Below are 27247 nucleotides of genomic sequence, written 5' to 3'. Positions count from 1 at the left end.
AACTGGTAGGAAGTAATTGAATCATGGGGGTGAGTTCTTCCCATGCTGTTATCTTGAAAGTGAATAAGTCTCACGAGAGCTGATGGTTTTATAAAGGACAGTTCCCCTGCATGTGCTCTCCTGCCTACTGCCATGTGAGATTTGCCTTTACTTCTCTTTTGCCTTCTGCCATGATTGTGAGGCCTCCCCAACCATGTGGAACTGTAAGTCGATTAAGACTCTTTCCTTTATAAATTACCCAGTCTTGGGTATGTTCTTATAACAGCATGAGAATGGACTAATACAGCCATCAAAGCTGCTTATGGTATACCTGGTTCAGCTGCAGCCTTGCAGGGAGCTGGTGCCCTTGCCAGTGCCTAGAGCTGTCCTCTCTTCTGCAGCTGGTGTGCCTTGCTGCACAGTGTGTGGACTCCACATTCACTCACACCCCCCTTACTGCTCCACACCTGGCTTGCCCTTGGCAGGTGTGGGATCCAGGTCAGTAGCAGGAGCCAAGGAAAGCCTTCCAGGCTGAGTGGGCATAATGCACCTAGCAGGCCAGAGCAAAACTCAGGCCTAGATGCCACTGGCCACAGAGGTTTCTGGCTGGCAAAATGACACTCCAAGGATCCCATAACAATAACTTTTAATTTTTATATTTTTATTAATTTTTATCACAGGCTACTCATAGAGCAGTGAGGGGAAAGAAGTGCTACTTAACAAGCAGCCCCTCAGTCCAAATGGGGTAAACATTAGTTGAGTATCACTATATTTGCTTTTTTTTAAACTAGGTTAACTGATTTCCTAGTGTTAAAAATGTATAGTTTTGTTTAGGAGGTAACAGGGATGAAGTAGCAAGGGAATCATAGTGGTGGGTACAGCAAGAAAATATGCCTTCCAAGTTTATTGAAAATTGTACATTTTCAATTTACAATTCTTCATTAAAAAATAAGCCAAGACCACTTGTATACTTCAAGGCAAAAGTATGAAAACAGTAGCACATTTGGTTCCGTGCAGGCGCTGCTGTCTTGGAGGTGGAGTCAGTGTAGCAGGATAATCTGCTTTTATTTATTTCAATTGACTAAGTATTTTTCTTTCCTTTGAGATCATAAAATTATGTATTAATAGAACAACAAGTTTGAGGTGGCTAATAATTCATGTTTCTGTGTTTTATGTAATAAAATTAGGACGCATTTCTTTCAAGTTCAAGGAATATTTTATTTGGCAATATGTACCAGATCTAATCAATTCAATTTTTAAACCTTCATTTTTTTAAGTTGACTGTAGAGTTAGTTTATAGCAGAGAGATACTTTAATTCCAATAAACTTTCAGATCTTCCATAAGAATTTAAAATTCTCAGCTGAGTCACTGTTGCAGTGTTGAGTCATATCATCATGAAATCAGTCATGTTCTATGTTCTAATGAATAGCATTAACCTCTGAATTTCAGCAAGGTAAAATATTTCAAGAATTCTAATGTAGTCTTAGTATCTAAGACTTAGCTTACCTGGTTTACCTTAGTTTACAAATCCTTGCTGGATGAGTATTTAGTAAATGTAACTTACAACAAACTCCACATGCTATATTCATAGTATCATGATATCATAATGGAAATAATGATACCCCACTGAATTGCTCTTCTCAGGATCCTTTGATTCTTTCTTTCTGCCTAACTTTTTAGCTCTGAAGTGTTCCGAGTCTCACCACTTGGACCTATTTCCTTGACAGTATGTTTAGAGGTTCTGGCAGGGAAATACAGCTGCTTGTATACCCTTGAGTGAAGAATGGTTCTCCTCTATTTGGGAAGGTCATCCTCTTTGACCTAGCAAGTAGCTTCAGGAAGGACACACATGGAGTGGTGAGGAAGAAAAAAGACACCTGCCAAGTCAGCCAGATTAGCTGAATCAATCCTGGCAATCAATGAGGTGGCAGATGTTGCAGCAGGGTTACTCTTCTATTTTTGGATCTATTTCCTTCACTGACTGAAGGCATTGCTTAGTGATTTAATCTTATCTAATCTCATGGATTTATCTGTGATCTTTATGCAAATGATTCTCAAATTATACAGCCCAGACATCTCTTCTAAACTTTATGCTAGTTTATCAAACTACCTATTTGAGATCTAGATCTAAATTTTTGAATAATCACTTCACTGTGATTTCCAAAACGTGATTTCCAAAACTGATTTCCAAAACGTGATTTCCAGAACTGATTTCCAAAACGTGATTTCCAAAACTGAACCTCTGATCTTTTCCCTAAATCTATAGCCTTTTTCAGATCAGTTGAATAACAACTCCATACTTAAGTTTGCTCAGGCCAAAAACCCTGGAGTCATCCTTTATTTTTCTCTTCCTCTTATACCCTGTATTTAACCCATTAGGCCATCATGGTGTCTATACCCTTTTCAGACTATGTCTGTGTCTGGTGGAATAGTTATTCTCATTACTTAAAGACAATAAGGCTCAGAGACATTAAAAGAACAGCCAAAATTCACATGGTTGGGAAGTGATGAAGTCAGATTTCAAATTTATCTTTTCTGACTGACCACAACTAACATGCTCTTTCCATAATACTAATGCTTCTCCTAAATAAATGTTATAATTACTTTTTTATTTACATAGTTTAGAAATATGATTTGACCTATTGTATAACTGGAGCTTTATAAAACAGTACATGTTATTTTGATTAGTTTCTGTAGGAATTCTCTATGCATGCTGCGGTTATTTCGTAAATACTTGCTAACTCAGTTGAATTGACTGGTACTCTTGCTATTTTATGTTGCTCTGGGTTAGGAAATGTGTTTTCAATTGCAACATATAATTGGATATGTGTATATTAGATGGAAAAGAAGAAGTTATTAATGAAATTAAAATATTCAACAAGGTCCTTTGGAAACCTCTTTTTCAGAGATTTCTTGCTATGTCTCTGACTTTAGAATACGTATTAGCTTTTTTATCTCACCTAAAAATACTTGTCTAATTGCTGGAGTTTTGTGACATGTAATATTGATCTTAATGCTAATTATTTAAGCTTAGATTATGGAATAATTTAAATTCTTTAAAATTTTATCTCAAGGGCCTCTGAAAAGAGGGACATCTTATAATTCTTAAATTCACTAGATTCTAAGTTCCTCTAATAGATTATAGTGTCAAAAAGGCAATGTGTTGGAATCATGGTAAAGCAATATCATAAAAGAAATTTCAGTGTTGGTTAGATTATTTAAATACTCCAGTTTTACTGATGTAGTTTTTGTAGTTTAGTAGAAGTTATTCCTTGCTATGTAATTAAATGTAGCAAAAATGAAGTATGCTAAGCTAAATTTTGCTTGGTTAAAATTACATATATATATATATATATGTTTTTTGTTTGTGTGTGTGTGTGTGTTTTTTTTTTTTTTTTTTTGAGATGGAGTGTCACTCTGTTGCCCAGGCTGGAGTGCAGTGGTGCAATCTCGGCTCACTGCAAGCCCTGCCTCCTGGGTTCACACCATTCACCTGCCTCAGCCTCCCAAGTGGCTGGGACTACTGGCTCCCACCACCACGCCCGGCTAAATTTTTGTACTTTTAGTAGAGATGGGGTTTGCCCATGTTAGCCAGGATGTTCTCTATCTCCTGACCTCATGATCCTCCCACCTCGGCCTCCCAAAGTGCTGGGATTACAGGCGTGAGTCACCGCACCCAGTCTAAAATAGCATTTTTTGCTTGCTAGGTTATATCTTTGACCCTTGAAAGAAGTCAAGTTTAAATTTTTGGGAAATTTCTATTGTTTATGATTGTGACATATCTTGAAAGCTATTTTTCTTCTTTATATGTATATGTAAAACATTTATCTATTAAACAGATTTTAGGTAAACAGCCCTGGGATAATTAATTGATCTTTGTTTTTGTCTTCTAAATTTGCATTTTTAAATTTACTTGTTTTATTATTTTATCAATTTGTGTTATTTTGATTGATTCCAGGATAAAATTTGATAACTGTTTAATTCATAAAAGCAATTTTCACATCTTAAATTTTATATATCTGTTTACCTACCTACCTGCCTGTCTACCCACCTACCTACCTTTGCTTTGATAGAAACATTCAGTATGGAATCACTTTGGAAATATATAGGCTTTGGAACAATTTCTTAAAGCAATAAAATGATATGTGAGGCACTAAAAAGGAAAACTGTGTCTAGTAATTAACTCATTCCGTTGCCACAGGAAGTAAAGATGTGTGCAACTGCAGCTGTAATGGCATAAATTTAGAAAGCAAACTTAATTTACTGCTTCTAAAAAAATATCTGTTGGCACAACAAAACTAAAAAGTTCAAAAAAGAGCTATTTTATTTCTGGAAAATGTGTTGGTTTTCTGTTACCATTTGCAAGGATGGGTATCTGTGAGCCTTTATACCATGAGATAAGCCATGATCAACTATGTTGCTGTCTTTTCTTCTTCATAGTGTATGCCAATCAAAGGCCTAGGATTCGTTCTTGGAGCCTATGAGTGCATTTGCAAAGCAGGATTCTATCATCCTGGAGTCTTACCAGTGAACAACTTTCGGAGTAAGTGTCCTTTGTTTCTATGCATATATATGTATATACATCATCTATATTATTATTACAAAGATTTTCTTTTATCCTTGTTAGAGTTATATGGTTGAATAATCATTGGTTTGGCATTCTTTCATCACTTAAGGAGTTTTAGTTTTAGTTTGCCATCTACAATGCTCTGGAGAACCACTAAAATATACCAAAAATATTCTTAGGTATATGTTAGTTTTTAATACATTTTAAAAGCCTGAAGATATTGTAGCTATCTGGTAAGACCAATGGGGATTTAGTTATTGAAAGATGCTATTACAGAAGGTTCCTAAAACTAATTTTGTCAGTTTGTTTATTTTACTCACCAATGTGTTTATATGTTTTTAATACTGCATAAAAAGTTACCGTAAAGTGAGCAGCTTAAAGCAACACAAATTAGTTATCATACAGTTTCCATTGGTTAGGTTCCTAGTCCTGGGTTAGCTAGATCCTAAGCTCAAGGTCTCACCACTCTAAAATCAAGATGTTGGCTGGGTATAGTGGCTCACGCTTGTAATCCCAGCAATTTGGGAGGCTGAGGTGGGAGGATTTCTTGAGCTCAGGAGTTCAAAACCAGCCTGGACAACATAGTGAGACCTTGTCTCAATAATAATAATGATGATAATAATACAATGCAGAGATCATCTTCAAAAAAATATAAGTCTACTTGCCGTTATTTGCATTATCTAACCTCTATAAACAATCATGACCAGAGCCATGTCTTCATAAATTTAATAAAATATTACATGCAGAAATTTATAGTTTCAAAAAATAAAAATAAACTCAAGGTGTCACTTGGGTGTGATCTTCTCAGAGGTTCAGGGTCCTCTTCAAAGCTCTTTAGGATTGTTGGAAGAATTCAGTTCCCGGCAATTGTAGGCCTGAGGCCCTTATTTTCTGGCTGGATGTCAGCCCAGGGTCACTCTTAGTTCCTAAAAGTTGCCTCAAGGCCTAGCTATGTCACCCTCTCACAACATGGCTGATTCCTTTTTCAAGGCTACCAGGAGAATCTCCCTAGCCTGCTAAGACAGAGTCTGAAATGACAGAGTGTAATAACGGGAGTGACTCTCCCATCACTTCAGCATATAACGTAGCCCAACCAAAAGAGAGAATGTCCCATCATTTTTACGGATCCACCCACATTCAAATGGAAGTGATTGCATAGGGCTTCTATTCCAGAATTGAAATTTGGTCATCTGGTTATTTTATTCCTACTCTGGAAAATGTCAGTGTTACAATTAAAGTATTGAGTATTATTCTATCTCTGGAGAATGAACTTTTGCCACATCACCTTATAGCGATTGGATATAGTACCTAAGAAGAAAGACTGTAGTGGTAACGGGGTAGTTTCATGAAAGTTAGGGTTTGGGAGTTGCTAAAACTAGAGTACAGGTCTCTTTTAAATAGTTACCCATAAATCTTTGCCAGCTCTATTATCTGTGTAGGAATTTGGATTTCTCTGAGGCATACTTCAAAGGGTTCATTGAGATTGAGACCTGAATGTCTTCCTCTGGGAATTTTGGTAGACATTTATAGACTTATATATAGTGCTTTTTCTCTCTTAGAAGGCACTATTCTTGGTACTGAGACTGTTTACATTTAACTTGTAGGTTCTGGAGGTGAGAAACATTTTGCTGTCTCCTCCGCCACATATTTCAGAGTTTAGTCCTTGTTCTGAGTGAGTTGTTGTAGGCAGAATTCTAAGGTGGCCTCCCAGGTTCTGCTTCCACATCTTCTTAAGTGTGGGTGTGAGCTATGAATTTGCTGGGATGCTCACTCCCTTGCTTAGGTTCTGTTATTTAGCAACATAAGAGAGTGAGGATATAGTCAGTTTTGTGATTACATTGTTTTATCTAAGACTCCATCATAGCAGACTGGAAGGAGAGAGAGAATCTTCTACTGGCTTTGAGGAAGTAAACTACCTTGTTGGGGAGACAGCCATGTGGTTGGGGCTTGAGAGCAGCCTGTAAGAACTGAGAGCAAACCCCACTAATAGCCTACAAGAAAACAGGGACTTCTAGTACTACAGTTGCAGGGAAGTAAATTCTTCCAACAGCCTGAATACTCTCAGAAGAGGACCGTGAGCTCCAGATGAGAATGCAGCCTAGCCAAAACCTTGATTTCAGCCTGGTGAGGCCCTAAGCAGAGAACCCAGTTACGCTGTGCCAAGACTTCTATTCAGCAGAAACAGGGAAATAATAAACGGACATCTTAAGTCCCTAAACTTTTGATCATTTATAATGCGTCAATTGCAAATATACAATAGCAATCCTGGTAATATATTTTAGGGATGATTATGCTTTTTGGTGTGTGTGTGCCAGACCATGGCGACACCGGAGCTACTTTGGCATTTTTCACATTTATGGTCCAGACATAACATATGATTCAACACTGAAGGATTAAGGGAAAAGGTTTTAGCTTATGTTCTGTGAAGGTATTTTGTATCTGGTTTACCCACATTTGTTCTCAGCTCCCACTATGTGACTGAAATAAAACATCTAAATATTGTAGAATCAGAGAATGACTATGCCATTTGCTTATAACACTACCAGGAGAAACTGGTTAACCTTTAACAACTTATCTTTATTTAATTTGCACACTCCTACTTTCTTCCTTATTTTAAAAGCCAGTGTTTTCTTACTGGACCTACACTCTAAGAAAAGGCTGCCTCTCTGTGTGAGTCTAACTCCCATGTTATACACATTGCAGCCATGGAAGAGAGGCCACTCTTTTCAGGAAGATGATCTATAATTGAATTTAGCTTTGATTCAGCTTTGACCTCAGCACATACTTAGCCAGGACCAACATTCCTCAGTGACAGAGCCAAACAGTCACTGCATGTTGTAATTTGAAGCCAGTAAGGCAGGGGTCCCCAAGCCTTGGGCTGCAGACTGGTGCCAGTTAATGGCCTGTTAGGAACCTGGCCGCACAGCAGGAGATGGGCAGTGGGTGAGTGAATTAGTCCATTCTCCATTCTCATGCTGCTATGAAGAAATATTCAAGACTGGGTAATTTATAAAGAAAAGAGATTTAATCAACTAACAGTTTCACATGGCTAGGGAAGCCTCAGGAAACTTACAGTTGCGGAAGGTACCTCTTCACAGGGTGGCAGGAGAGAGAATGAGTGTCGAGCGAATGGGGAAGACCCTTATAAAACTGTCAGATCTCATGAGAACTCACTATCATGAGAACAGCATAGCGGACACTGCTGTCATGATTTAGTTATCTCCACCTGTTCCTGTCCTTGACACATGGGGGATTATTACAATTCAAGGTGAGATTTGGGTGGGGACACAGAGCTAAACCATATCAGTGAGATAGTATTAATGCCCAAACTCTGCCTCCTATCAAATTAGTGGTGGCATTAGGTTCTCACAGAAGTGCAAACTCTAATGTGAACTGCACATGTGAGGGATCTAGGTTGCACACTCCTCATGAGAATCTAATACCTGATGATCTGAGGTGGAGCAGTTTCATCCCCAAACTGTCATCCTGCATACCCTCCACCTGAGTCCGTGGAAAAATTGCCTTCCATGAAACCAGTCTCTGGTGCCAAAAAGGTTGGGGACCACTGCCGTAAGGTACTCTTCGACCAGAAATAGCTTTCCTGATAGCCTTGTCAAGTTGCACAAAAATCCAACATTAATCACTTCTTGTCCTAAAGAGAGAGTACAACAACCTGACTAGGAATATGAGCTGTGTAAGTCACCGGTGTCATCATCCAAGAACTACTCAATATTTTTTATATTTTGGGCTTATATGAGAATATATTGCTTATCTCCGTGTTTTAATTTATTAGGTCTCTTCATCATAGTATCCAGGCAAGTTATAGGGAACGTTATTTTTATACTTTCTTGATGAGGTATCTGTGAGATAAGGAATGACCACATGTAGCCCTTGAGCCAAAGGTAAGAAAGGCATTAAGGACCCAACATATAAGCTAACATGGAAAACTGCTAACACAGTACATGGCATATAATAAGTGGTCAATACACAGTTAAATAATTAAATATGCATATACCCACATATACAAACAAAATATTAATCATCCATGTAAAGAGATATCTCCTAAGCACCACTGGTCATTAGAACCTTATCTCAAATATTTTATTATATTAGGATAACCAGTGACTTTAGCTAGGACCTTTGGAGAATGAATTCTACAATAGGAGGAAATTAGTTGCCTAATAGGGAGAAACAGAGGATATACAGCAAAGATAAAATTCACTTGATTTATAATTGTAAATACAGAAAAGAGACCCCAAATTCCTAAATCTCTTGTAGTCTTGTGTCCCCTTTGGAGAGAGGAGCTAAGATGTGGTGCTGATCTCTTAGAGAAAATATAAATATGACTTTAAAATTCTGTTAAAATGTGAAGTGATTTAAAAATCTTTATTTAGACCTAGGTCCACAGTAAACAAATGGCTCATGAAGACCCAGAGAATGTATTCAAATAACATGGTATGAAATTGTGTTGATAGTCCAGAGACCTTGTTCCTGGCATCTCTTTTGAAATTAGTGATCATATGCGAGTTAATGGGATCTGACATCTGGATAGTAGCAGGATTTCAGAATAACCAAGTACTGATGTTTCGCTATCTCTTCAAATCCAGGTTGTTCCCTTCCAGGTTGATGAAATACAAGCTTGTGACTAGCTCATCTTCCTCAAATTCATCTCTCCTAGTATGAATTCTGTCTTCAGTAAAACTGCTTTTATCTTTTGTGTGGATATAGTGCCAGTCTTTCAGTCTTATTTCTTTGAGCTTTTGGATTGACTTCAGCCTGTATACATTTCCAAATCTCAATTTACAAGTGACTCATACCCAAAAATGATAATCCCTACTTACCCAGCTCTAGTGCTATTGATATGAGAAGATGCGATAGGAGGAAAAAGATAACAAAGTAATTAGAGACATAAAGAGTATGCAGTTCTGGAAGAAAAGGGAAGCTCTTTGAAAGCAGTACAATTTAGGGATTCTGGCTGAGCTCTACAGCAAATGTTAAGCAAGGCCTACTTGTCTCTGGGATGAGTCTTGGTTTTCTTGCCTTGCTTGAGTCTCACATTCTCTTCCTACTCTCTTTCATGGCTAGAGAATTGGGACATGTGCCTTTCCAAAAATCTCAAAGTTGAAAAGAACAAAGAAATGCTGAGAAAATGTTTCAGATCAGAGGCTAAGAAACATGGCAAGTAAATTCAATGCATGATCCTAGATTTCACCCTAGATGGAAACAAGTAGCCACAAAGGACATTATTCTGGCAATTGATGAAATTTGAATATGGGCTATGTATTAGGTGATAATATTATATCAGAATTAAATTTGCAACTTTGATAATTGTAATGTGGTTTTGTGCGAGGAGGCCCTTTTCATAGGATATGCTACCTGAAGTGTCTATGGGTAAAGGGATATAGAATCTCCATCCTATACTTACATGGTTCAGGAAGAATAGTATACATTAAATTTATATAAACATCTATCAAGACAATAGACATTTGCTTTCTGAAGACTAAGCTCAGTATCAGTCTCTAGTATCTATTCCAAACTTAGACGAAACAGATTAAAAGAGCTTGAACACCACAATCTCATAAATAGCATCGTCACTTTCACCACTGGTCTGACTTCAACCTTGTAGTCTCGTTCTGAAGCTAGGCTTTTACTGTATTATAGGAACCTAGTCCTAATCAGTTTTACTCTAGTTATAGAAGAAAGATTATCCATCCAATTGCTGATCTTATGTTTTTGCCTCAGTAATTTGCTCAATTTTCATATATTTTTCATTAGTCTTATTTGTAGGGACTAATGAAAAATGCGAATCGAACATATTTCCAGACCTCAGAGTACTTCAGTTCACTTGTCCTAAAAATGGGCTGAGAACTGAGATATAATACTTCAGTCCTCCGAAAATCTTCCTTTTCCTCCACTAGCTGAAATACTACTTTATTAGACTTTCCCCCTCATTTAATATAATTGTATATATTTGCATTATTTTACTTTACTAGACTGCTAATTAGAGACTATATTAACAATCATCTTTCCCCAAATATTAAAGAAAGACCTCTGGCAGGGAAATTTGACTATTAATTAGCTCACTGTGGTAGGAAAAATGTCTGAAACTTCATTTACCAATATAATAGTGACAATTTTCTTTGCATGGTAGAATTATTTGTAATTTTTGTCTCCTTTTTGCTTCTGTATTTTCTTTTTTCCTAAGTAAAAATACATTTCTTACACAAAATCTTAACATTTTAAAAATAAAATATAACATTCAGAACATATTCCTACCTGACTTAGCAAATTTGGAAACTTTGAAAAGATACAAGGTATTTACATTGCCTCTAAGTATCTCTCCACAAATTACTATTTACAAAGAAAAAAGTAAGCTACAGTGAACAGACTTGTGGCATACCACCTTCCCAAGTAATTAATCAAAGTAGCATACCCAATTATTGGGACAAACTGAATCCTTGTGCCTCCTGGTATGTTACACTGAGGATACAGCATTATTTTTATGATGTTCCTACCAAAAGTTAATAATCTGAATCTAATCATGAGGAAATATCAGGCACATCAAAACTGAGGGATATTCTATAAAATAACTGGTCTGTGCTTTCCAAAAATCTCAAAGTTGAAAAGAATAAAGAAATGCTGAGAAATTGTTTCAAATCAGAGGCTAATATATATGGCAAGTAAATTCAATGCATGATCCTAGATTTCACCCTAGATGGAGAAAAGTAGCCGCAAAGGACATGATTCTGGCAACTGATGAAATTTGAATATGGGCTATGTATTAGGTGACAATATAGTATCAGTATTAAATTTCCAACTTTGATCATTGTAATGCGGTTTTGTGCGAGGAGGCCCTTTTCATAGGACATGCTAGCTGAAGTGTCTATGGGTAAAGGGATGTAGAATCTCCATCCTATACTTACATGGTTCAGGAAGAATAGCATACATTTAAATTTATAAACATCTATCAAGACAATATGAATGGTAAAATAAATACAGCAGAATGTAAATAATTGATGAATCTGGGTAAAGAATATATTGGATTTATTTCTACTATTCTTGTAGATTTTCTGTAAAATTTAAGTGATATCACAGTTAAAAGTTACAAAATCTAACTTTCAGAATATCTGTTTTAATTCAAAGGACTTAAATATTTCAATAATTGTAGCTTTGGTGGGTTAATTAGACATTTGTGATTTGGAGCAAAAATTCATTTATCAAAGGGAAGTTTTTGCTATCAAAAGGGAAATGAATTTAAATTATTTTTATCATAAAAATATTATATACTCATTAAATAAACTTTGGAATGTATACAAAAGTGGAATTTTAAAGGCCATTCAAAATCTATTTTTCATTTAATTCTTTTCAGTTTATAGTTTGTACACAAATGTCTGTATATATCATCTTTCTAAAAATTTGGAATTATATTTACTTAAAATATCATACATAGTTTCCTTGAACATAATTTTAATAGTTACATAGAATTCCATTGAAAAAACGCACTGTGGTTTGCTTAACCATTCTAAGGTTTATATTTTTACTAGTTTCTATAAATATAAGATTATATTTGTATAAAAATATCTAGAAGTTTTATGGGTATTTTTCTTGTCAATGAAAATAAGGCAAGCAAATAAGTTAACATACTGTTCACAAATTGTCACAATTTATTTTGGCAGGCTTATGATTATAGGTGAACATATTAGATTCCTCAGATGGCCTGTAAATGCTACTGTAACCTTCTCCCAATGTCCTTCTCTGTATTTTTTCTCAAGGCAACACTCATATAGGAAACTAAAGAGCTGCTACTGCCAGAGCTATATAGCTTTATTCATTTGCCATTTGTCTTCAGGACGTATTTGTTTTATCTGAAAGTTCTAAGTCTCATCTTCAAGGGTTTTTAGATTTCAGCAAGGCAGATTGGCATTCTGTGCATGGAGGATGCGTTTCCAGTTGCTCAATCAAATTTTGATATAACATGGTTTCTAAACAGATTTGCCCATAGGTGCCAAAGTCAGCTGTGCTAACTCGTATTCTTAATGTGTTTTTCTAGTTTGTTTCCAGCAACTTGAAAAATATTACTTTGATTAAATTTCTTAAGCATACAGGGTTTGAGAGCATAAACAATGAAGTAGTGAGTTGAATGTTATTTTCAACTAAGCATCTGTATTATAGATCAGTTAATTTATTCTTTTGAGAGGGCACTTTCATCAGTAACAATTGTTTATTGAGTATCCAACATGTATAAACTACTAAGGTGCTAAGTGTATAAAGAGATACATCTATAAATCATGGCTCCATTTCAAATAATGTAAAATTTTAAATAATCATAAGCTTAAGAACAGAGCTTATTTGTTTGTTTGTTTGTTTATTTATTTATTTATTTATTTATTTGAGATGGAATCTCACTCTGTTGCCCAGGCAGGAGCGCAGTGGCTCGCTCTTGGCTCACTGCAAGCTCCACTTCCCGGGTTCACGCCATTCTTCTGCCTCAGCCTCCCGAGTAGCTGGGACTACAGGCGCCCACCACCACGCCCAGGTAATTTTTTATATTTTTAGTAGAGACAGGGTTTCACCGTGTTAGCCAGGATGGTCTCAATCTCCTGGCCTCGTGATCCGCCTGCCTTGGCCTCCCAAAGTGCTGGGATTACAGGCATGAGCCACTGCGCCCGGCCTAGAGCTTATTATTATTATGTAGTAGTATGATTTCTACTAGCTGCATATCTTCTCTTTTCCTAGATAGGGAACTTTAGCATAAATCAGGAAAATATTTTTAGAACTAGAAGATTATTAAATTGTGCTTTGAGTCCTAAAGGAAACACTGAATATCACAAGCTCTGTCTTTAATTTTAGTTGCTTTTTGAGCTTTAGAAATCAGATCTCTTTACTTTTGGTTTTGCTTTCTCTCTTTTACAACTTTTGTTCCTTATAGACCTTCATGAATTTTTTTTTCATTTTTTGTATTATTATACTTTAAGTTCTAGGGTACATGTGCACAACGTACAGGTTTGTTACATATGTATATTTGTGCCATGTTGGTGTGCTGCACCCATCAACTCGTCAGCACCCATCAACTCATCATTTACATCAGGTATAACTCCCAGTGCAATCCCTCCCCCCTCCCCACTCCCTATAATAGGCCCCAGTGTGTGATGTACCTCTTGCCAAGTCCAAGTGATCTCATTGTTCAGTTCCCACCTATGAGTGAGAACATGCAGTGTTTGGTTTTCTGTTCTTGCGATAGTTTGCTGAGAATGATGGTTTCCAGCTGCATCCATGTCCCTACAAAGGACACAAACTCATCCTTTTTCATGGCTGCATAGTATTCCATGGTGTATATGTGCCACATTTTCTTTGACAAACCTGAGAAAAACAAGAAATGGGGAAAGGATTCCCTATTTAATAAATGGTGCTGGGAAAACTGGCTAGCCATAAGTAGAAAGCTGAAACTGGATCCTTTCCTTACTCCTTATACGAAAATTAATTCAAGATGGATTAGAGACTTAAATGATAGACTTAACACCATAAAAACCCTAGAAGGAAATCCTAGGTAATACCATTCAGGACATAGGCATGGGCAAGGACTTCATGTCTAAAACACCAAAAGCAATGGCAACAAAAGCCAAAATTGACAAATGGGATCTAATTAAACTAAAGAGCTTCTGCACAGCAAAAGAAACTACCATCAGAGTGCACAGGCAACCTACAGAATGGGAGAAAATTTTTGCAATCTACTCATCTGACAAAGGGCTAATATCCAGAACCTACAAAGAACTCAAACAAATTTACAAGAGAAAAACAAACAACTCCATCAAAAAGTGGGCAAAGGATATGAACAGATATTTCTCAAAAGAAGACATGCATACAGCCAACAGACACATGAAAAAATGCTCATCATCACTGGCCATCAGAGAAATGCAAATCAAAACCACAATGAGATACCATCTCACACCAGTTAGAATGGCAATCATTAAAAAGTCAGGAAACAACAGGTGCTGGAGAGGATATGGAGAAACAGGAACACTTTTACACTGTTGGTGGGATTGTAAACTAGTTCAACCATTATGTGATTTCTCAAGGATCTAGAACTAGAAGTACCATATGACCCAGCCATCCCATTCCTGGGGATATACCCAAAGGATTATAAATCATTGCTGCCATAAAGACACATGCACACGTATGTTCATTGCAGCACTATTCACAATCACAAAGACTTGGAATCAACCCAAATGTCCATCAGTGACAAACTTCATGAATTCTGACAGTCAAATGATGTTACGTACATTGTTAAAGAGGAAGTTTTTTATGATGGCATGTTACTGTTTGCCATTTGTGAATTGATCTCATGATATTTGTGAGCACAAATAATAAAATGTCCTCATAATTTATTTTCCAACAAGTTGCCTTTTATACATGAATATTGAAATATTTATCTAACCAACAATTTATTTCCCATATCAGGAAATACAGAATTGTTTGGAGTTACATTCAGTTTTCAACCTTATACCTAGTTGCTGCTAATTCAGTAGATGGAATACCTGTTAACTATGATTTCTCTCCTACTTGAAGAAGATAATAAAGTGTATAGGCTTTTTCTATGTCCTGCACTCATGACTGTATTTCATGGCCCAGTATTTTGAGTCTTTTGTAATTTTAATATAGGTGGGAAAATAAAGATATAAAACCATTGTTCTATTCTTAGAGAGCTCACAGTTTCTTTTCACATACCATTTAGATCTGTGGAACTCTAGCAGTAAGCAGAGTAGAATAATACAGTCAAGTAAAGAAAATCACAGTGGCATGTAACCTCAGGAAAAGAACTGAGCAGAGACAGAGTATATCAGTCATGGAAAGCTCTCCATGTTGATGTGGGTCTCTGGACAATGATGGGGCAAAGGAAGTACATTGAAGAGCACCTTTGGACAGCAAATATGGACTATTCAGCATACTGTCTACAATTCATATGTTTCAAAATTCTACCCCTATTCTCCATTTCAAAAGGTTGAACATAGACAAGTAACTCAGTCTTCCCAGTGAATCAAAATTGGAGAACATTACAATCACTATGCAAGAACCTTAATTTATGTAAATAACAAATTACATCAATGTAGAGGAGACCATAATTAGGAAAGGTAGATGAACAATAACATTGAATTAGTGACAAGATATATATCTTTCTATTATAATGCAGAAATGATATCAAAGTCCAATTTAGAAATAACATTTTCTAGTAAGAGAAGAAAAAGAGACTAATTTTTCTTTAATTATATAAATTTAACAAATTATACATTTCTAAAAGAATGTACTGCATTTTTAATCGCAAAAGATGCTTTTTTTTAAGGCTAGGGTATATCTTATGAAAAAGAAATAAATAGCTGATCCTAAGTCCAACTGTTTAGAATGTTTCATAATGGCTTAGTTTTATTTCACAATACTCTATACTTATTAGTTGAATTTGGCAAAATCTGACAAGAGAAACTATTTTCTTTTTGCTAACATGACATTAAGGTTGTTCCTTTGGTGACGATGTCAGCTTATTGGGCCTCCAGATGTTAAAAGCCCTGCTTGGGTGGTTTGATTAGCCCAGATATTAGAGTATCTCACCATACAGCAGTTGAGTTATAATCAACACAACAAAGAGTGAAATAGAGAGGGCTCTACTCTTTAAGTGCAGTGGTTTAACTGGAAGCAATTTATTTCATTCTCTAGTATATTTAACAAATTGATTTAGATGTAGTATTATAAAGGAGCAAAAATGACCACAGGCAAGAATAAACTACTTCCAGGAAGTAAATTGTTTTGTGAATGTAAAGGAAAGCCTTTAACATCATGATTAGAGTTATCTTTGTGATCTACAAGATCCCAAGTTAGTTCACTTTTCCATGTCCGTCACGTGATTACCATATTGTTCAAATCTAGGGGCACCATTCAAATTCTATTCTGTATGAATGCTGCCAGAGACAGCTCACTTTGGAACGTGGAAGCTATAATACAAGCTTTTCTTGCCCTGCATCACATACTGTTGACTCACCTTAGATTTTAGCTACAGTGGACAGTTACTATTACTGAACATGCTGCCAGTATCCAACTTCAAGTGCCCATAGAATTTCTTTTCTTTTCTGCCTCAGGGCTGTCTCTGAAGCCCCCTAAGCTTGCTCAGCGCTTGCCCAGAAGTGTAGTGAAATGGAAGTTTCCTGGGATAACTATCAAACAAAGGGATTGGTAGTTGCTGCATAAATATTCCAGCCTTCCATCCTCTGGAAAGTCAAATCTGAAGGGCATTGTATACAGTTTTTAGAGGGATCCCAGCAGGATTGATCCCCCATTTTCCCATAGTAATATCCGACTCAGTAATCTACCTTTTCTTACCTTTTCTTTCTTTCTTGTCTTACTATATCTGATTTCCTTCCATCACTCTATCTTTGGTCAACCTGAAATTGTTGAAAGGATCATATTTCAATTTAAAAGAGTTTATTCAGCAAAAAGGTGGGAATAGGCAGCTGGGAAACATGGACGTCAGAGAACTGTGGTCAATGCTACTAAGTTAAAAGTTAAAATGTCTTGCTTATTGGAAGAAAACAAATAAATTTAATAGGATTGCAATATTTTCTATAAAAAGCTGGTTTATGAGTTACAACTATTTAATTAGTTATAATTTGCTTTCTTTTCCATCTGGTTTAATTTCTTGTCTTTACAGCTGGTTTTCATTTTCTTTCCAGTTTACAAAACTGTATTTAACATTCCATCTTATGACAATGTGATAGCCATGAAGTCTTTGTGTGAGAAACATATTAGTAGGAGGGAAGTTCATCTATAATAAAGATAATTAAGATCAACAATGAAGAGGAAGACGATCTTTTCTGGTGCCTTTTAGTCACTTGCAACATTTTACAAAACAATGTTGGTAAGGAATAAGGCTAATCTATAATCAAAGATACAAAGGTTATAGCTGCCGGTTATGTGACTTGAGCACCATAATCACATTCCTTTTAGGCTCAAAATAATTTAGAGTTCCAACAGCTTAGATTTTGAATTAGTTATTTTTCTATTTTACACCTTTTAGGAGTCATCTCCTAAATCAGACATCTGTGTCCAAGTTTGTATCTCAGGTTCTGCTTTCTGGGGACCAAGATGAAAATAGCAGCTTTAGCTGTTTGGTAGTGGCAACTAGCACATAAATTCAGGAAAAAAATATTATTTTCTGTTAAAGCTTTCTGCATTTGCAGTTATAGAAAGAAATAATTCTTTGCTTCTTGTAAAATAGGAGGCAGAGTGAGAGATAGTTTGGGGATAATTAAGAATTTTGTTTGGCATTAATATTGGAGGGGCCTAGGCATCTTTGCTATTTTTAGTCATTCCTTCGGCAATGTTATCTAGTCTCATGGCTCTAAATACTCCCTAAGTGCCCATTATTTTCAAATATTTATTTTCAGTGCAGGCCTTTTTCACATATATCAAGATGCTTTTTAGATGTCATCACTTGGATCTCAAGTAGATATCCTTAACCTGACATGTCAAGATTAGACTTAGGATTTCTTCCAAAGCCTTCTCCATATGTGTGCTTTCCCTTCTTGGTTAATGGTAACTTTTTTCTTCCACTCATTCATACTAAACACCTTGGAGACAGCTTTGACACTTTTCTTTCTGTCTCACGTGATAACCAAGCCATCTAAAATTATGTCAACTCCACCTTCAAACTCTGCATGCAGCCATTTTCACTGCGATACTGTGGTCCCAGCCTCTATCAAGTCTCACCTGGATTATTACAGTAGCTTCTCACCACTATCCTTGCTTTTTCCCTTGTCCTCTGTAGTATGTTTTCTATACAATCAAAGCAATCCTTTAATTACATAAACCACATCATGTTACTCCTTTACCCCAAACCCTAACCCTAACCCTGCAAAAACTAATCTTAAATATACTGAGCACTTAACATACTGCAATATTTTTCAAGTTTGAGTGATTCGAGGTGCTAAATAGTCTCTGCTTATCCCATCTCAGAGAATTAGACGTTAGCTGATGTGGGTGAAGTTTCAAGTTTCATTTGTATTGAAAGTAAATAATGTATACTGTTTGTTTAAATGTAGCCAATATCTTCCTAAGCCAATGAAAAAAGATCAGCCTATTTAGTTGAAGCAAGAAAGCAAAGATTTGTGTAAGAAGGACTATTTTGTAAAACAAACAATACCTCCACAGATAATTTTTTGATTAATTTAACTTCTATTGTACTTCTTTTTATGGTATTTTGGTTTGTGTGGTGATTGCTTGCACCTGTTAGGATTCACTGTCCTTTGTTGCTAATGTCCAGTGCCTGGTAAAGCCATTGGGTTTCAATTTGTCCATTGTTTTTGCTTGTTTCTGATGGGAAGGTAAATTTAATCCCTGTTCTTCCATCTTGTCCAGAAGGGGGAAATCCTAACCTCTGTGTCTCAAATCTGAATCTTAGAGCTCATACTTTATCATCTCCTATTCTACAGTGCTCTGTGACTCTTGACATTGTAGTCACCATCATTAGACCTTCTGAATCCTTGACACCTTTATCTTAGTGAAATGACTCTGGCTTCACTTACGTATTTATCCAGTTCGTACTCGAGTTAGCGCATTGTTTTCTCAGTATCCTGGCTTCTCATACTTCTCAGTTTTTGACTTGACTATGATTCTTCAAGTTTTTATCTGTATTGGATACCTTTTTTTCATCATCTCAAATTGCTCTTCGCCTTATCTCTTTCTCTACCCATTGCGATCACCATTTCCTGAAGATTTTTAATGGCTTTGTGTAAGTGCCATTGTGGTGTGCCTTTCCTCATATGTTTCTCACTTTCTGTTCTGCTATGAGGTACCTCTGTGGTCGTGACACAAGATGTGAGAACCTGCTTTGGATCAAGTGTGCATAATGCAGGCACGTGGGGGCAGTTGATGATTCTGGAAACCCTTTATCAATTAGTAAGGTTGATAACGGACACATGTTTTCCCCTTTATCTCTACGATTGACTCAGATTCAAGAAGTCCTTGGAGGATTGAGCACAAACTGCTCCAAGGGAGTGAAGGCTGCAGCTCCATTATACAGCCTTGTGTTGGCTTTACTCCTTCACCTTTTTACCTCTCCTCTCACACTCTTGCTGTCTGGGAGCACATTTTGTAGTTATATGAAAAGAAGCCTAAAACTGTCATTAGCACAATCCTTTCTTTATTCTCTGTGTGTGACTGTTCTATCCTCTGCGTTTGTTTCTATGCTACCGATAATCATACAAAATCACACACTATCTTGACTATGTTTCTTAGTAATGCATACTGTCTTACTCTAACTGGATTTTCTGCCAAGTGATCTGACAAATCATCTTGTATTATATTTCTGCCTCAGCCTTCATGTCTTTAGTCTCAAAAAAGGCCTTCCTCACTCTCAATAAGTATTCTTACCTGCTTTGTTGAGAAGGATAAGACTCTACAAGACTGGCTGCCACATTTTTTCTACTTCAAAATGTATTTTTTTCCAACTGATTCCTTCTTTTTGCTAAAAAACAGTACACCTTTTAAAAATCGTTGATTTACCTCTACTTTTTTCCAGTGTTAGAAGAGATATCAAATATTCTTAGAGTTAGTTTCTCTAACTATGCTGTTGATTACATCCAATCATGACTTCTCAAATCCTTCCTTTACCAGTTTTCTCATATAGTTACTCAATTTCAAATGGCCCATTTTTCCTGGATGCAGTTGTATTATGATCTCACCTGTTTCAAAGAAAACAAACAAACAAAAACAAAATCACTTTTTAAAAATACCATCATTATTCCTATCAACCATGAGTTTTTCTTGCTTTTTTTATTCAATAGTACATTTATTTAAATAATCTATCTTATTACTTATTTAGTATGTAAGCCTTGACAACTTAGGGACTAAATCTCCTACTCTTTGGAAACTATTATCTTATAGGTCAGTAAAGAATAAAGTAATTATTACATCTTGTAGACTTTTCTCAGTCCTATTGATCACATTATAGCATTTTTTAGTAAATTTCATTTCTGTTATGAACTGTAAATACTCTTCCCTGTCTAGCATTTCCCTCTGTACATTTCCCAATAATTATCTTATCCACTCCCAGAGATCTCTGCAGGTTCTGTCTCTAACATTCACTCTGTATCTCAGTTCTTACTTCTAACTTCTCTGTTTCGGAGGAATATCTTTTTTTAAGGCACCATGAATTTCTAATTACTCTTTGCATCTCCTATATTTGGAGAAGAGGAGAAAGGGCCAGTTACTATGATTTCTATAAATATTAATAATCTCAACCAGGTGCGGTGGCTCACACCTGTAATCCCAGCACTTTGGGAGGCCGAGGCAGGTGGATCACGAGGTCAAAAGTTTGAGACCAGCCTGACCAACATGGTGAAACCCCTGTCTCTACTAAAAATACAAAAATTAGCCAGGCATGGTGGTCCGTGTCTGTAGTCCCAGCTACTGAGGAAGCTGAGGCAGGAGAATCACTTGAACCTAGGAGACGGAGGTCGCAGTGAGCCGAGATCATGCCACTGCACTCCAGCTTGGGTGACAGAGTGAGACTCCATCTCAAAAATAAATAAATAAATAATTCATTTAATCCCACAGCAATTCATATTTCATAAATAAGTAAACTAAGACCCCAAGTGGTCTAGTGAGTTGTCTCATGCCATAGAGTTTTCTGGAGTAGGGAACAAAGTTTGCTTGACAATAAAATCCATTTGCTTTTCATCATGTAACAGAATGATGACTCTTAAACAGCATTATATCCATAATCATCAGAGAAATACTCAATTGTGTTTTTGCTATTGTCTTTACTGAGGAAACAAAGCAGACAAATACATTGTAGAAAGATTGTAAACCTTTAATAGGGGTTGAAAGGAACCAAGACTTTCTGTTAAACTGTGTATTATTAAAATGCTGTTAGCTAGAAGAACCTCTTTCTCAAATTCCTCAGTTAATCAAAGTTGTGTTATATACTGAAGTGGGTTCATATTCATTGATGTCTTTTATATTGAATTCAGAGTTGGAAATTGTTTCTGTTTCTTTTTTCTTCATATTTGTTATTAATTGGATAGATGGTGCTAAACTCATCTTAACTATTAAAGAGAAGCTTTACCTATTGGGCTTCAGAAGTAACTTAAGGTTGATAACTGAGACAGAAGAACCTAAAATTAAAAGGAGGATCGATAGCAGTAAGTGAATAGTGTTGAAAATGTCCTAAGAGCATGCAAAGTGGGAAATTACATGATAGCTTATAAGTATGGACTGTACTCTTGGCAAAGGATGTACCATCATTAGGCAAATTGCACACTGAACAACTGTCAATTAAATACCATTTTACCTAATTTAGACCTAATGAACTTGGTAGATGAGATCCCTGATGAATGAATTAAGGAGCAGTCAAGGTCTCATTTTGGATTCTGTGCTATCTAGGTCAAGAAGTTCCCAAAGGTATGCATGTATTTACTCGGTACATAAAAACATCAACTTTCTTATTCCTACTTGGGGTTAATTCTCTTACAAATATTTGTGGAATATGATTTGTGCTTTTCAGTTGGTGAGTGGTAGATAACGATATAAAAGACTTAGAAGGCCAGGCACGGTGGCTCACGCCTGTAATCGCAGCACTTTGGGAGGCAGAGGTGGGCCGATCATGAGGTCAGGAGATTGAGGTCATTCTGGCTAACATGGTGAAACTCCATCTCTACTAAAAATACAAAAATTTAGCCAGGCACGGTGGCGGGAGCTTGTAGTCCTAGCTACTTGGGAGGCTGAGGCAGGAGAATGGCGTGAACCCGGGAGGCAGAGCTGGCAGTGAGCCAAGATTGTGCCACTGCACTCCAGCCTGGGGGACAGAGCAAGACTCCATCTCAGAAAAAAAAAAAAAAAAAAAAAAGACGTAGGAAAACTGTTCCCTGCCCTCATGAAGCTTTTGAAATTTTGCTAATTTTCCTCAACCACTGTCACTGATGATTTTTAAAATCAAGAGGATAAAAAGAATTTTGTAAGAGTCTAAAGTAAAAGTAACTCTCCTAGCAAGAGGGTTGATAAAAGGTCTTTAATAAATGAGAAAAGGAATGAGGAGTCAAGGATGTCTTTTGACTCTATACTCAATCTTACCTACCTAACAGGTGCAAATGACACTGTGGTTTTATTTGGAACTTTCAGGAAGGGGTCCGGATCAACATATTTCAGGAAGTACAAAAGATGTGTCAGAAGAAGCCTATGTCTGCCTACCTTGCAGGGAGGGCTGCCCCTTCTGTGCGGATGACAGCCCGTGCTTCGTCCAGGAGGATAAGTATTTGCGACTTGCCATCATCTCCTTCCAAGCCCTGTGTATGCTGCTCGACTTCATTAGCATGCTGGTGGTCTACCACTTTCGCAAAGCAAAGGTAAACCCAGGTACCCTGGTTATGATCCTCTTGTTATAGAGCAACCTCTTTTTAAGCAAACAGAGTTTTCACATTCAACTTCCTTCTCTACTAAGCAGCAGTCTTTCTATAATATGATTGGACTAGAATATGAAAGTTATATTCTTTAGCTGACCAGAAAAATAGAGATTAAAACACGATACTTTAACATTTACAGAATGTTTCCCCTTGTTTAGTCTGGATCTCAAATGCTTCATTGACTTAAATGACTCTCCTTTACATCATGTCTTTGGCCTCTAGAGAAACTTATTCTGCCAGTATCCAATGTATTATTAATACTTTTGTATCTAAGAAGCTATGTTATGTTTATTATATTTTTCTTATGTTTTAAGATGGTAAATGACTCAACTATTTTTTAGCACATTATACTTTGAAGAATGAATTTATTTATAACCTTATATTTTGTCTTATATTAGTGTCCCAGAATAATAACAATCCTGGAAAGAACTTATACAGCTTTGGAGAGAACATGTCCTTTGATTCTATTCTAAGTAATCAAGAGTAGTATAGACCAGGAGCAGTGGCTCATGCCTGTAATCTCAGCACATTGAGAGGCCAAGGCTGGAGAACTGCTTGAGGCCAGGAGTTTGAGACCAGCCTGACCAACATAGCAAGACCCTGTCTCTACAAAAAATAAATAAATTAAAAAACCATTTCTCTACCAAAAAAAAAAAAAAAAATTAAAAAATCATTTCTCTACAAAACAAAAACAAAAAAACAAAAACTAGCCAGTGTGGTGGTGCCTGCCTATAGTCCCAACTATTTAGGAGGCTGAGACAGGAGTATCTCTTGAGCCTAGAGTTCAAGACTACAGTGAGCTCTGATCACACAACTGTACTTCTGCCTGGGTGACAGAGTGAGACCCTGCCCTGTCTCAATAAAAAGGGGTGGGTAGAAGCATTTGTATGCCTTTCAGTCGGGGGTAGATGAAATGTTAAAAGGTGCAGGACAAAGCTTCGGGGGAAGCTTTCTCAAGTTGGCCACCCAATTAGTTACATGTAGCCAGTGTTGTATTCGAATTTGTGGTTCTGATGCTTGCAGAAATGTATTTGTGCCATTGGAAAGAAAACAAAACCTAAAGTTTCCAATCATTTCCAAATTCAAAGGACCTCTTTATACTGGGAAAGTTGTACAGATTGGTTTAGATTACAGAGCTTATTGAAGGTATAAAGTGTTCCCATTAGAAATTGTTTTAAAAACCCTCTGTGAATGGCATCTATTATGAAGCCTCAAGTTACACATTTTTATTATTAAAAAGCCTCTGTTGAGATTCTAGGAGATTGTATTCATTTTGTTAATGTTATAGACTTTGATAGTCATTTAAAATGGACAATTTCATTAACAGAAGAATCCAGCACAAATTAAAATCAAGCTTTAAGTCAGCAAGAAAGTGCAAACAGGCAGATTGCTCCTCATTTAACCAATACTTAATCTTTCTTTTGCAACAAACTATGTGTTATATAATAAAAATAGTAGGCAAGTAGAGTTGAGAAATATATAACCACTGTTACCTAGATAAAATTAATTGGTTTTGTAAAAAGCCTGTCAGTGGCATAGCAGGTAGAATTGAAAGGTCTGTTTATTAATTTCTCTGAAATCTCTCTGATATAATGTAATTCATTTATATGGTAGATAACACACAGTTCCCTATGAATTTTAATTGATTTTGATAATTAATGATTACTCTGCTAAATGAGCCAGTAATACATGGTAGGTAAAATATTACATTGGATATTTAAAAACCTGAGATAGTTCTGACAAGACTAATGTCTTAATAAATGTTAATGTAACTTAGCTTTGCCAGTTATTAAACCTTGCTAATTTCCCTGGACCTTCATGTGAAATGTCATTTTAATGACCAAAATCCTACTTTACAGGACCATAATGAGAATAAATAGCTTTACATGTCATTTTAGTGAAAATTCTATAGATTAAAAACTATTAATAGTAGGAATTGATAAATTAAACATTATCTAGTTTTCAGATGGTCACCTTTCGAAGAATCAGTTTTTGCAGAATGTAACATAATAAAAGGGGGATATAAGCTAATAAAGTGAATGAACATAGACTATGTATACTGATGAAAAGAAATGTTTGATGCAATTTTCTGCTGTGATTTCAATTGCTAAAAGCAATTGTAAAAATGATAGAACATTCCAGTATAGAGATTGGAGATTTATAGCATGTAGAATTTGGATTCGCTTTTTAAAGATTTCCTGTGTCTTTGCAACATTTCTTTGGATGAAGAAGAAACTTAATGATCTCTTTTGTGGCAATATTGACATTTCTTTAGGAGTTTCCTATTACATTCTCTACTCATTGATAATTAAAAGAACAAAGCCCACACAATTTATCAATTTACATCTATTTTGACAGAAAAATCCAATTGTAATACAGAAGTAGCATAACAATTGCGGGTAAGTGTGCAGACTCAGATTGTTTAGATTTGAATTCTGTCTCAGCTCCTTGCATACTGTGAGACTTTGTGAGAATTGCTTAGCCCTTTTTTGTCTAGTTTTCTCCTCTGTAAAATGGCATTCACACGCTATGTACAAAAATTAAATTAAAATGGATCATAGATCAAAATGAGAGAGTGAAAACCCAAGAAAGTTTTATTAGGATAAAACACTGGCATAAATCTTCATGAACTTCAGTTAAGCAGTGGGTTCTTAAATATGACATCACAAGCATACACGACAAAAGTAGATAAATTTGACTTCATGAAAACTTTTTTGTATCAAAGACAGCATCAAGAAAGTAAAAAGAAAACACATAGAATGATGAAGATATTTGTAAATCCTACCTGTGATAAGGAATAGTATCCAGAATATGTAAAGGACCGGTAACCAATCAATAAAAAGAGAGGTAAAACCAATTTAAAAAGTGAGCCAAGGATCTAAATAAACATTTCTCCAAAGAAAATATATAAATAAGCCAAAATGTGTATGAAAGGATTATCAACACGTAGTCATTAGGAAAACGAAGCTCAAACTAACAATACCCACTAGCATAGCTAAAAATAGAAAAGATGGTAACAAGTGTTGCAGATGTGGAGAAATTGACACTCTCATTCATTCCTGTGGGAAATGTAAAATGTTACAGCCCTTTTGGAAAATAGTTTGGCAGCCCCTCAAAAAGTTAAAACTCAAAGTATGATATGACCCAGCAATTCCACTCCCCGTATATACCCAGAAGAACTGAAAACATATGTCTACAAAGAAATATGCACACCAGTGTTCATAGGACGTGGATGAACCTTGAAAACTGCTAAGAAGTAAAAGCGTTACAAAAGATCACATATTGTATCATTTCATTTAAGTGAAATGCTCAGAAGAGGCAAATTCATGGAGACAAGTAAATTAGTGGTTTCCAGGGACTACCAGGAAGGAAGAATGGGGAATTACCACTAATGAGTTCAAGGTTTCTTTTTGGAACAACAAAAATGTTACAAAATTAGATTATGCTAATAGTTGCACCCCTCTGTCAATAGGCTAAAAACTACTGGATTATATACTTTAAAAATGTGAATATTGAAGGAGGCGGAGCAAGATGGCTGAATAGGAACAGCTCCAGTCTCCAGCTCCCAGCTCCAGCGACACAGAAGACAGGTGATTTCTGCACTCTTCAACTGACGTACTGGGATTATCTCACTAAGGAGTGCCGGACAATAGGTGCTGGTCAGCTGTTGCAGCTTGACCAGCTAGAGCTGAAGCAGGGCAAGGCATTGCCTCACCTGGGAAGGGCAAGGGGGAAGGGAATCCCTTTTCCTAGCCAGGGGAACTGAGACACACAACACCTGGAAAATCGGGTAACTCCCACCCCAATACTGCGCTTTAAGCAAACGGGCACACCATGATATTATATCCCATTCCTGGCCGGGAGGGTCCCATGCCCACAGAGCCTCCCACATTGCTAGCACAGCAGTCTGTGATCTAACTGCAAGGCAGCAGCGAGGCTGGGGGAGGGGCGCCCGCCATTGCTGAGCCTTAAGTAGGTAAATAAAGCCCTGGGAAGATCCAACTGGGTGGAGCTCACAGCAGCTCAAGGAGGCTGCCAGTCTCTGTAGACTCCACCTCTGGGGACAGGGCACAGCTAAACAACAACAACAGCAACAAAAAGCAGCAGAAACCTCTGCAGATGCAAACAACTCTGTCTGACGGTTTGAAGACAGCAGTGGATCTCTCAACATGGAGGTTGAGATCTGAGAAGGGACAGACTGCCTGCTCAAGTGGGTCCCTGACCCCTGAGTAGCCTAACTGGGAGACATCCTCCACT

At 36.6% G+C, this 27247-nt stretch overlaps 1 protein-coding gene across 1 annotated transcript in view; it reads left to right on the top strand.

Annotated features, from left to right (window-relative positions):
- The window catches only part of GPR158 (G protein-coupled receptor 158), a 432232-nt gene that overhangs the window by 207443 nt on the left and 197542 nt on the right, over positions 1–27247 (top strand). Inside the window, exons 3-4 of the mRNA XM_023223258.3 lie at positions 4421–4523; positions 22710–22933. Coding sequence (XP_023079026.1) covers positions 4421–4523; positions 22710–22933 — 327 coding nt within the window. The remainder of the gene's footprint in view (positions 1–4420; positions 4524–22709; positions 22934–27247) is intronic.

The sequence above is a fragment of the Piliocolobus tephrosceles genome, chromosome 9 (assembly GCF_002776525.5).
Source record: "Piliocolobus tephrosceles isolate RC106 chromosome 9, ASM277652v3, whole genome shotgun sequence".
Lineage (NCBI taxonomy): Eukaryota > Metazoa > Chordata > Mammalia > Primates > Cercopithecidae > Piliocolobus > Piliocolobus tephrosceles.
The sequence above is the reverse complement of the archived record's forward strand: the minus strand, read 5'-3'. Positions and strand labels throughout refer to the sequence as shown.